Here is a 12154-nt window from a genome sequence, read left to right on the forward strand (position 1 = left end):
ACCCAATGTACATTGTGAAGTGATTTTGGCAGCTAACGCTAAAAAACAGGAACTATGAGAGTTGCATAGAATTGATCAGAAACATGTGAATAATGCCAAACAAACCAAACACCTGTGCATTTTATAGTTTAACAAAACTAGGTGGCTTCAACTACAACCATGAAACCTTCCTATTTAAAACAAAGTGCTTTTCCATGTCTACCTGGGGGACCCTCTGCTGGCACTGAAGCAGATACAAATTATTTCGAGTTACTGATCCCCTGGTCCCCTCCCCCCATCTGTATATATAATATGTTTATTTTTTAAAAATTAAAGATTAAGAAAAAACAACACACCAAAGGATCCCCCAATTCTGATCATGTAAACTCAGCCTTTGGGCTGGTTAAGGTGGTGACCTACACTGGACAAAGGCCTGGGCAGTAACACCAGGGAGTGTTTATAGAACGTGTTCAGAGCATCAGTTGAGCTAGCAGGCCTGTTAGTATCAGTAGTTAGAAAAGCCCTACCCCAGAGGCTGCCTGCTTCGTGAGCTCTGGTCCAATGACCTACCAGCATGCTTCTATGGATCTGACTTAGGTACACTCTGGTCCTGGGACATGTCACAGAATCACACATCTGGCCAAAGAAGGCAACAAAAGGTGTCTTGTTTTCTGAAGGTGTCTGGAAGCAGCAGCTGCCCTCAGCAAGTCTCTTTCCCTTGAACCCCAGTTGCCGTCTTTATGGAGCTCAGTGTTCGGTTAAACCATGTCTTCTTGGCGGCCTGGACCTCATTGAGGGCAAGGCCTAAGTGGTGCTCCAAGTCCTGCAACAGGAACAATGCACATGAGGATGCTGCGCGCCAGTGTCAGAGACACTGTCTCCCCAGAGCTGAGCCAAGACAAGAATTCAGTCCATTTACCCTTGAGAGGCCTCTGGAATGCCTAAAGATCTGAGACCTTTCTCTCGTCTATTTATTAAAACCGCGTCCTAATTTAGCGTCTCCCTCCCCTGTCCAGCCACTGCATACCAGGCAAATGGAGCATCATTAATTTCCAGCACAAATGTTTACAGTCTAAACTAGCATGGCATCTGAGATGCCTCACAAGCCTTCAAGCCCACCTCCACCCCTAGTACATGGAAGGCGCTCACAGGAGCCTAAGGTTCCCTACCAGGGCAGGCCTTTCCGGCCCTCTATGCTACTGAACATGCCACTCTCTCCACCTGGAATGCTCACTGTTCTTTCTCTTCTGCATCTGGCAAACCCCTGTTCATTCTTTGATCACAGCTCAGATACTGCTGCCTTGGTGTGATGCCTTTCCTGATTGTCCTGGACAGTCACACAAGCCACGTCTTAGCTTTGCAGTCCCAGCACCTAGAACAGGGCCTGGCAAAGAGCAGATGCCCAGTGAATGTGTGCAAAGAAGGGAGACCACAGATCCTAAGCTTTTGTCCTAAGCTCTGTTCCTCCCACAGTGCTTAGTGCCAGCCTTGTGCTAAGTATCAGTGCTGGAGGAACTTGCAATGCAGTGTGAAGATGACCAAAACAGCCCCTACTGCTTCATCAGGAATGGATACGCCCAAGGTCACAAGCTAGTAAGTGATGGGAGCTGGAAAATTCAAGCTCACGTTTATGAAGCCCTCCCTATGGATGTGCTGAGCCCTTTCCATGCATTGTCTTACTCTGTCCTCCAAACAATCCTATCAGCTAGGGACTCTGCTCATGCGCATTGTGCAGCAAGGCTATGTGAGTAACACAAGGTCTGAGGGTGTGGTGGGATGGTTTCAGAGCATGTGCTTTTCTATTCATCTTCTACAAAGATTCTAAATTTTGTAGGTATCATCATCAATATGACAAAGTGTAGTCCACAGGCGAAGCCAAACACTGACTAAACCTACTCAGCAAATTTTAAGTATTGGGCTTCTTCCTATGAAGATTATAGTCAAAGATTTTTTTTTTCTTTTTAAGAAGAAAAATCAACCAAAAAACCAACCATTAACATGACATTGAAGGTTTCCAGTTCACATGAGGAAATCTAGTCCCACACACGTGTCTGAGTCCACTGTACCAGCAGCAGAGAGCACATTTGCTCACCAAGAGTGGGCCCCAGAGCCCATGGCTTTACCTGTATCTTACACTCAGCCTCCACCAACTGGAGCTTGGTCTGTGCCAGTTCCAGTTCCATCTCCCTCAGCTGGTTCTTGAGGGTCGCCTTCTCTTCGTCTGGGTCCTCATTTAAAGCCTCCTTGGCTGAACTGACGCCCTTCACATGTCCTTCTTTGTTGAAAAATTCCCTGCAACGCTCACAGTCATCCACTTTTTGCTGAAATGGAATGTCGAATGTAAAGGGACAGTGATTGATGTCAAGAGAAAATGCCCTTTAGGACAGTATGAGCATCTCCTTCCTAGGAGGCCAAGAGAGCCATGCTGAGTGCCACCAAGCTCTGCCACTGAGCTGACTCTGCCTCACAGCAACCTGAGGGGACAGAACAGAACTGCTCCGAGGGCTTTCAAAGCTATAAATCTGTACGGAAGCAGACTACCTCATCTTTCCTCCACAGAGTAGCTGGTGGGTTTCAACTGCTGACTTTTTGGTTAGCAGCCCAATGCTTTAACCACTGTGCCACCAGAGCTGTTTTGAAGAAGTATTGCTCCTGAAAAACTGCTCTCTTTGAAAGCTGGGAGACAACTTACTGGGAAAGCCACCTGGAATTTTATGTCCAAAGCAATAAAAATATTCTTAGGTCTTATCCCAGGAAGCTCACTTCTAGGGACTTTTGCTAAGAAAACGAAGAAGCAGTGAGTAGATAAAGATGTACCAGTATTTTCACTGCAAAATTAGAAATGGGGGGGGGGGATAATAAACTATCCAACAATTGAGAAGTAATTAAGTATGTTGTTTTATACGTATATAAGGAAGTATGCACCCGCTAAAGGCTCTTTTAGAAAATGCTTAAATGCTGGGTAAAAGAAATAGAACACAAAAATGTACATAAAGTATGCTCACAAATAAATATATACTGTGCAAGATGCTAATGACTGTAGTCAACACCATGATTTATATTCCTCCAAGACGAAATGTTGCTACTATTAAGCCACAAAAATCCATCAATTATAAAACATCCTAATTTCAGAGACATAAATGTCAAAAAAACAATGCTTAATATTCAAACAAGTAAAATTTGGTATGTTAAAGTTAATATGGAACAAAAACTGAAAAACTATACACCACAGTGTGATGCCAGCTGTAACGGGATTACAGGACCCTCCTGGTTAAACACTAACATGTTGGAGGCCAGAGTTGAGGAATCTTGCTCCACAAACACCCCAGAATGTTGCTGCTGTACAAACACAGCCACAAGGAGAGACCTCTAGCTTAAGTACTTCCCCATGTTTCTGTCCACTCAGTTGCAAATATGTCAGTGAACTATCTTTCAGTAAATTACTCACCTTAGTAAAATTTGACAAATACAGGTATAGCTTTCTTTTTTTAAAAAAAAAAAAAAAGAGCACCAAGTGACAAAAACCAAACTCACAACACATTAAAAATAATTAAAAAACCAAACAGGAAAATGTTGTTTGTAATCTTTCTCATTGAATTTGGATGTTTTATAGCAGACAGAATGAGTTCAGGTGGAGAGTGTTTCCATTCTATAGAACAACGCTAGGGAAAGACAATGTGTTCTTGACCTCTGTAGCCCACCTTCACTCAAAATCTTCCTTGGAGGACTGCTCAGGCTGTGTGTGGCCCTTGGGTACACTGTAGCAGTCAACTCTACTGACGACATGGGAAAATCCTGGAGGAGCTCTGTGACACATGTACACTTTGAAATCTAAAGCCAGAGCCTTCTGTTCTAGTATATTATTTCTTCTAGAGAAGACAGGCATAGATAGCATTACTCGCCAATTAGTGTGCCAAGCCCTGTGACAAGCACCTTACCAAGCACCTGTTGGCTTCTTTCACTTTTGAAATCAAGGTTAAAACTGCCCCTTCCCAAGACCCACTGTCCTGAATATGGCCAACAATGAACTAGATGATAGGAAATCTCTTTGGTAAAGGAAGATTTAACGACTTACCCGAATTTTCTCAATTTCCACTTTATTAGCTGTCTGCTGTTTCTCCAATCTTTCACTCAACTGAGAACAAATCTAAACATAAAACAACAATTTCGGGAGCAATATAATCATCTGCATAATTTGGGCTCAAGTTAAATTCTACAGTGGGAGCTAGAATATTAATATGCTAAGTGGAACTAACACAGTACAAAACAGACTGCTGCTGCACAGGAGGTGGGTGAGCCTGACGGATGAGCGGGAGTCCCAGCAGCTGTGCCACCTCTGCATCCACTGGCCTAGGACTGGCAGGAAACTTTTGGTGGCACATTCAATGGCCAATGGTTTATGAAACGTCCCAGCCTAATGAACCACATGAGATCCCGATGTAGGAAGGAACAAGACCAGTTATATCCTTATTACCCAACAAGTTGGGCAGAGAAATGGACTGCCACATGACCGTAAGTCACTAGTTTCCAAAATGCAAGTGCGCCCAAGAACGTACTGTGGCTTTCATTTAGCAAGTGCCTACTATGTGCTAGGCACTATGCTGGGTACTCTACAGACATAATCTCATGGAATTCTTCAAACAGTCCTGCCAGACAAGAATTATTTCCCATGTTTTACAGTTGAGAAAGAAGTGAAATAACTTGTCCATGGAATGAAGTAGCTTGTCAATGAAAGTGGCAAAGCTAGGATTTGAAACCAGGGTGTTTTCAAGCATTTGAGTTTGAAGGGCATACATTTTATCCAGAAAAGCAGGGCTTCTAGTGTGTGGCCCATTCCCAAGGACCCACCTGCTTATAGTCACCGATGATAGAACTGTTTTTTTTAATCTCAGATTCTGCCTTGTCGAGCTCCCGACGGCACATTTCTTTTAACTGCACACATAAAAAAGCAAAAGTGAATGCTTTAAGGGAAAAATAAAGGAAGCTCTGGAACTTAATGCTGGGCTTTCTGAAAAGTGCCTGACCTACCTCTGGAAGGGCCCTAAGTCGTCTACTTTGTTCCTTCACTCTCAGCAGCTACTAATCCCGTTCTTGATGCCAGGAAAGGGATAGAACAGTGAAAAATTCCAGAAATATCAAATCTCATTACATGGAACTTTCACTGAAATTCCTTCCTGCCAGTGCAGCAGGTTCTGTGAAGAATGTTGGCTGAGGAGGTATAGGCCAAACACACGCAGATCAAACAGCTACTCTGAGGATGTCATTTTTCGCACCTCACATATACACCCAGTGCTCTGTCATCCCTCACCTTAGGCAGTCCTGACACAGCCTGAGAGGGTCACTATGAGGCGGAACTATGGCGGGGAGAGGAGGAAAGAACGTGCTCCAGGGTGTACAGCACCCAAAGCTCCTGCTGGCTATCGGTCTGTGCCCCAGTGGCTGTGAAGACCTGGCTCAGAGTAAAACTTCCAGAGTTTGCTTTATGGGGGAAGCATCAGGGGACAACGGAGGGAAGAGTCAGACACTGATTGCATTACGTCTGCTCTCCTTCTGCAGAAATGCTAATCCTCTTGTCTGTTACACTCAGATGCTGATGCACAGAAATCTCCTCTGCTCCACTGACAGATGGGCTGTGACCCACTGTCTCCTCCCGGGCTTGAGTGAAGAGCATCACGTGTCACATAGTAAATACAACGGGATTGTGCAGAGAAGCTGGCATGAGCCAGCTGTTTCTGGGTTTTCAGGAAGCCCCACGCCCCCAGCTGAATTCCAACTCTCAAGCATCTGTAAGACACAGAGGAATGGGGGGGGGGGCTAACGTTCCCCTCACCTGAGCAGACTCTTCTTCCAGCCGTCTTTTCTCTTCTTCTGCATCAATCAATTTCTGTTTGGTCATAAGCAGCTCCTTATTGAGTGCATCTGCCTTTTCCTCAGCCTAAAACACATACACATTTAAAATACGCTGTCACAGAAAACCAGAAGGGGTTTAAATTATCCAGCATCATCTCCTTTTAAGATGATGGGGAGGACTATGATCCAGGGAGGGGAAATGATCTACCAGAGGTCACGGAACAAGTTCCTATCAAAAATGAGACTTGACTCAGATATGCCTCGCCCAGTTTTCTGTACAAATGTAGTGGAATATAGTGATTAGGAGTTCAGTCTTTGACGTCAGACAGCCTGGGTTCCACTCTCATCGTCCACTAACCACGTACCACTTGGACAAGTCACCGAGAACCTCTCTGAGCTTCAGGCTCTTCATCTGAGGGATAAGGCACGAAAAGCACTCAGTAGAGACCTGGCATAGAGTAAACACTCAATAAAACCATCTGTCATTATTATTAATAGTAAAAATAAACTCTGCTTTTCTTCTTCTCAACTCCCAGTATTTCCTCTGGTTTATCAACCAAATTTTGCATTTCATTTCTGTTTCCACCTGAAAAGGAGACCGCCTCTTTCCTGGCACACTCTGTGTTATCTGAAATGGTGATTCTCCACCCCAGTCTTTTTCCAAAGCACAGAAATATGCTGGGTAGATCTGTGTCCTTGTAGGTGACAATGATACACACCTATGGCTGACATGACATCCTAGTGCTGGATATTCCTAAGGTACCTGAAGAGTGACTACCATGCTAGAGAGCTGTCAAGGGAGAGGAGCGGCAGCTCTTCAGTACACAGCTCTGGACAGGGGGTCTTTTATACAACCTTCCTTAGGAAGTAGCTTGTCAACGAAGTGGCAAAGCTAGGATTTGAAACCACCATCCATACTATGGTGGTTTCTCTGAAACAGTGTTTCTGACTTCACCTAGCTAAAGTGGTGACACTGAGTCCCTGTGTTTTCCACTACTCTACACTTCCTCTCCCATATTTTCTTTGGGGGGAAATAGGTTCCACAGGGCTGGGGCCTCCAATGGGGAACTGAGAAAGCCATGATATGCAAACTCAAAAGGCCATAAATTACTGGAAAATGGTCTATTCCTTCTAGGGAGTGGCTTATCATATCCTCCTCTAACTCAAACCCACAAAGCAATAAAAAGGAAATGAACAGAGTCAAACAGCAGGGGAAATAACTAGTAAGGAGAGTAAAGTCTTGTTAAAAACTCTGCTTTACTTTATATTGCTAAACTCAAACCAAACCAAACTCACTACCATGGAGTCAGTCCCAACTCATAGTGACCCCTCCTTGGGTTTCTGAGGCAGTATCTCTATGGAAGTAGATTGCCCAGTCTTCCTTCCAAGGAGTGGCTGGTGGGTTTGAACCGCCAGCCTTCTGGTTTGCAGTCAAATGCCTTAGGCACTACACCACCAGAGCTGTAAGGTCTAACAAATTCAAACCATTGTGGTGTTATCAAAATTGTCCTCTATTTTACTGAAAGGACAACTGGAATTATGAATAGTAATTATGAATAGTAATAATAAAACTCAAACTCACTGCCCTCAAGTGGATCTGACTCATAGCAACCCTTCCTTGGGTATTTGAGGCGGTTTCTCTACGGAAGTAGATTGCCCAACCTTCCTTCCGAGGAGTGGCTGGTGGGTTTGAACCGCCAGCCTTCTGGTTAGCAGTCAATGCCTTAGGCCGTACACCACCAGAGTTCCTTTACAGCTTCTTATGCCTCCCTGGACTCAGTTACATCTTCTGAGCACTGCTTTGGAGCACGTGCCACATGCTTATTGTTCTCTTATCTAATCTTACCACCATGTTGGATAAATGGTTCCATTAACAATGATTATAATATGTAAGAAGGAGTCAGATCATACACATAAGTCTTCTGATTCAATAGTCTGCTTTTACCATGACCCCAATTTCCCTGCCCACTCTGAGTACCCAAATTATAATGAAGTGGGTTTTCTGTCCTTTCTGGGAAGGGAAGTGACTTTCCCTAACTCTCACAATGCAGGTAGCAGAGTTATAATCTGAGACTAACTAGGTCACTTGACACTGAGCCCAGCATCTGTGCCATGACTCTGAGAGCTACCTCTCCGTGTTGTGCCAATGGGATGCTGCACAGAGGTAGTGATCCAACCAGGGTCCTCTAAAGGCACCACACTTGCTCCGCATAAGCATATGAGGAGAGGACATCTGGTGAGAATAGATATAAATCCAGACTTCCATTTCCAGTCATGATGGAGTAACAGGACCAGACTTACCCTCCCACTGTAAACAGAAAACTGGACAAAATATATGAAAATATATGAAACTACAGTTCCTGAGAGAAAGAAAACAAACAACATGAGGCCTATTACTACTCTGGCTTTCTGCCTGGAGGTACTTTCTGGACCAAGAATAAGGAGAGGGGCCCCATGCAGAGAGTATGGAGATCTCAAATGGTTAAGGAGGCAGAGTTTAAGGTTAAGAAGTCAGAAAGGCTGAGGGGGCTGGAAGTTGCACGGCAGAGCTCTGGAGACACAGAGAGCTCCAGGATAACTAACATGGCAATAAAGAAAATACTATGAAATCATGTTGTGACGTTGTTATGTGCCGTCAAGTCAGACCGGACTCATAGCGACCCCTCCTTGGGTTGCCAAGGCAGTATCACTACGGAAGTAGATTGCCCAACCTTCTTTCCAAGGAGTGGCTGGTGGGTTTGAACCACCAACCTTCTGGTTAGCAGTCAAGTGCCTTAGGCACTACGTGACCCGAGCTCCTATGAAATCATGGAAATATCCAATCACACCAGAAGAAGATGGTGAAAAGGGAACAAAGCACAAAGTACAGATAGATAATAACAAGGTGGTAGACTTAAATCCAACCATACAAATGTTGTTGTTACGTGCCAGCGAGTCAGACCCAACTCAGAGCGACCCCTCCTTGGGTTGCCAAGGCAATATCACTACGGAAGTAGATTGCCCAACCTTCCTTCCGAGGAGTGGCTGGTGGGTTTGAACCGTCAGCCTTCTGGTTAGCAGTTACATTAAATATAATTGGTAAATATCTCGGTTAAAAGGCAAAGATTGTTAGACTGAATTAAAAAGCTAGCTACAAAAGCTCATGTTAAGTATAAACCCACAGGTATGGTACAGGATAAAATGAAATACTAAAGCATCATTAATTTTAAGAAAGCTGTAGTGGCTAAATCAATAGCAGGCAGTGTATTTCTAAATAAGTACTATTATCAAGGACAAAGAAGGACATTTCATAATGGTAAGAGTCACCCCATTAAGAATGTGTTAACATGTCCGGCTACTACTGTCAACCACTTGGAGGGCGATCTATGTAGGAGATCCTGGATAGAGAGTGTGGTAGTTACATTTGTGTGTCAACTTGGCTGGGGCCTGGTTGAATGGCTGGGCAGCTGATGGTAGTTATTCCCCATGATGAGACTGGCAATCAACTCCATGGTGGATCTACCACAAACAGTTGAGTAGCTGCCTTTGTGATGTGATCTGCTTTCCTGTATTTAAGGAGAAGCCTTAGGAATGGTCTCTAGCCTATGGCACGCTTGGACCCTGCATGTAGCTGTGTCATTGTTCAATAGCCTGCCATGCTCTGCCGACCTTGGGACTTACAATGGACTTAAGTTAATGGCCTGCCGAATGGTTTGGTAACATCGGGGCTGTGCCTTTTTACCTGTCAACCTTGGGGCTTCTCAGCCTCAGCAGCCAGCAGCTGTGTCTGAGTGAAGAAACACCTCTAGCTCCAGTGGGCTGGGAGCAGGAGGCAGAGCTGGACCCCAAGGTTGAGGGGCTTTCACCCAACCCCTAGAGCCTGGCACTTTGAACTTGGACTTAAAGCCTCCAAATTGTAAGAATAAACTCCTGTTTGTTAAGGGCATCCCATCTGCGGTATATGTATTGTCAGAGTGGCACTGGGTAACCAGAGCAGAGAGGGAGAACAATGTGGAACACAACTCAAAATTATTTGAGGGAATTAAAAAAAAAGGGATCAGGTTTGCTGATCTGATAGAGCCTGGTGGAACCACTGAGAATATGGTCCCTAGCTGCCCTTCAAGTCTGGAATTGAACCCTCACCTGCTTCCAGCCAAAAAGACAGGCATATGAGTTGAACATTTACCTAAGGTAGATATACTCCTTGGAGAGAACAATCATGGGAGAAAGAAGGGCTGTTTATGTACAGGGAGACAGCTCAGGGGGCAGAGGTGCATGGAGGGATGGACACAGGGAAGAGGTAACTATCGGGAAGAAGTGGGAGAGGAGCTGTTGCATTGGGATAAATTGTAGTCAATGTCATGAGACAAAGTGTATGTGAACTACTGTATGGAAAGTGAATTTGCTCTGTAAATGTTCACCCAAATCACAATTTAAAAAAACAAGAAAATGAAAATGCTATGTTTTTGTCTTTCCTGATTTAACCACATAAGAAAGGAAGATATAAACGAAAGGGAAAAAAAAAAAACAGTATGTGTTAACAATCCAACATGTACACAGAAATTAAAAATATATGAAACAAAAATTGACATAACCAAGAGGAGAAACAGATAATTTTATGATCAGAGTAGGGGATTCCACACTGGTCAATCAGTGATAAACAGAAGGAAAAAGAGTGAGTCGTTGGAAGACTTGAACACTATCCATCAACTTGACCTAGTTGACTTTTATAAAACACTCCACCCACAACAAAATATATGGTTGACCCTTGAACAACACGGGTTTGAATTGCACAGGTCCATTTATACATGGAGCTTTTTATTTTCCCAAGAGAAGGACCTTGGAGAGAAATTCAAAAGCTAGTAAGACACCACGTAACAGAAGACAACCTGATGGGTATTAGTGCTTCCAAACCAGATGATGAGAAAGGAGACAAAGAAGCATCAAGGCCAGGAGACAAACTGACAGCAGACAATCTGGCAGCAGGGTGCTGACTATTCGGGAGTGCTCTGGATTTCTTTATGACACAGACTCTTTCATAACATGGATGTGGGCACTGAAGCTAAAGCAAATGGTGGAAGGATTGGTACTATATAGAAATATTTTTAGAGAAATGAAAAAGCAAAAAAGTCGGACAGAAATTATGCTGTATTTGTATAAAGTTACAATAAGGGTGCCTACCTCTCTTGCCTCCCCTTCCACCTCCTACACCTCTTCTGCCTCTGGCTCCTCTGAGACAGCAGAACCAACCCTTCTTCTTCCCGTGAGCCTACTCACCATGAACATGGCAAGGATGAAGCCTGTATGATGAACCATTTCCATTTAATACACAGTGAATAACCATCATGCCATAAAGTTAATGAACTTACCTATTGTCTATGTGTGTGAGGTCTCTATGTGTATTAAGTCTCTATGTAAAAATCTAATCAACTCTATGGGAAGAACTGTGTTTACGTTATTGGTAAGGTTTCCAGTCCACAGGAGGCTATTAGTAGTTTTTGGGGGATTTAAAATTATATATGGTCCTCCTAAGCCCCATGTTGTTTAGGGTCAACTGTACATATTTTCAAGGGCCTGTGGATGTCCAAACAGATCTTATGGTAGGTTATAAAATAAATATTGATACATTTTGAGAGTTAAAAATCTGAAAAGATATATTCTCTGATCAAAATAGAAATAAATTAGAAATTAACAACAAAAATTTCTGGGGAAAAAATCCCTTATTTGTGGAAATTAAACATCATACTTCCAAATTAACTCATAGGTCAAAGATGACATCACAAGAACTGAATGAAATTAAAAACACACAACATATCAGAGTCTGTGGAATGCAGCTGAAGTACTGATTTACAATTTTAAATGCTTATTTTTGAAAAAGTAAAGATCTAAAATCAATTATTTAAGTTTCCTTTTAAAGAAGCCAGAAAAAGAAGAGCAAATTAAAGCCAAAGAAAGTAGAAGGAAATGATAAAAAGTAGAAATCAATAGAACAGAAAACAAACGAGACAAAAATCAATGAAACCAAAGGCTGCTGTTTTGAAAGATCAATGTAACTAATAAACTTCTGTCTAGATTGATTAAGAAAAAAAAAACCACACAAATTATCTGCATCAGGAATGAAAACAGGGGCATCTCTACAGATCCTATAAACACTGAAAAGTATATAAGGAGATAGAAACAACTTTATGCCAATTCACTTGACAACTAAGATAAAATTGGATAAATTACTTGAAAGACATAGATTATAAAAATGGACAAATGAAGAACTAGAAAATTTGAATAGTCCTACTCTGGTAGCATAGTGGCTAAAAGCACTTGACTGCTAACCAGAAGGCTGGCGGTTCAA

General features: G+C 43.1%; 1 protein-coding gene across 1 annotated transcript in view; it reads right to left on the minus strand.

Annotated features, from left to right (window-relative positions):
- Positions 1-679: 679 nt before the first annotated feature.
- The window catches only part of RABGAP1 (RAB GTPase activating protein 1), a 198266-nt gene continuing 186791 nt past the window's right edge, over positions 680-12154 (minus strand). Inside the window, exons 21-25 of the mRNA XM_007936625.1 lie at positions 5810-5914; positions 4828-4911; positions 4055-4126; positions 2103-2300; positions 680-802 (exon numbers count right to left, since the gene is read on the minus strand). Of these exons, the coding sequence (XP_007934816.1) occupies positions 680-802; positions 2103-2300; positions 4055-4126; positions 4828-4911; positions 5810-5914 (582 nt within the window). The remainder of the gene's footprint in view (positions 803-2102; positions 2301-4054; positions 4127-4827; positions 4912-5809; positions 5915-12154) is intronic.

The sequence above is a fragment of the Orycteropus afer genome, unplaced genomic scaffold, assembly GCF_000298275.1.
Source record: "Orycteropus afer afer isolate SDZICR_OR568_19922 unplaced genomic scaffold, OryAfe1.0 scaffold00037, whole genome shotgun sequence".
NCBI lineage: Eukaryota > Metazoa > Chordata > Mammalia > Tubulidentata > Orycteropodidae > Orycteropus > Orycteropus afer.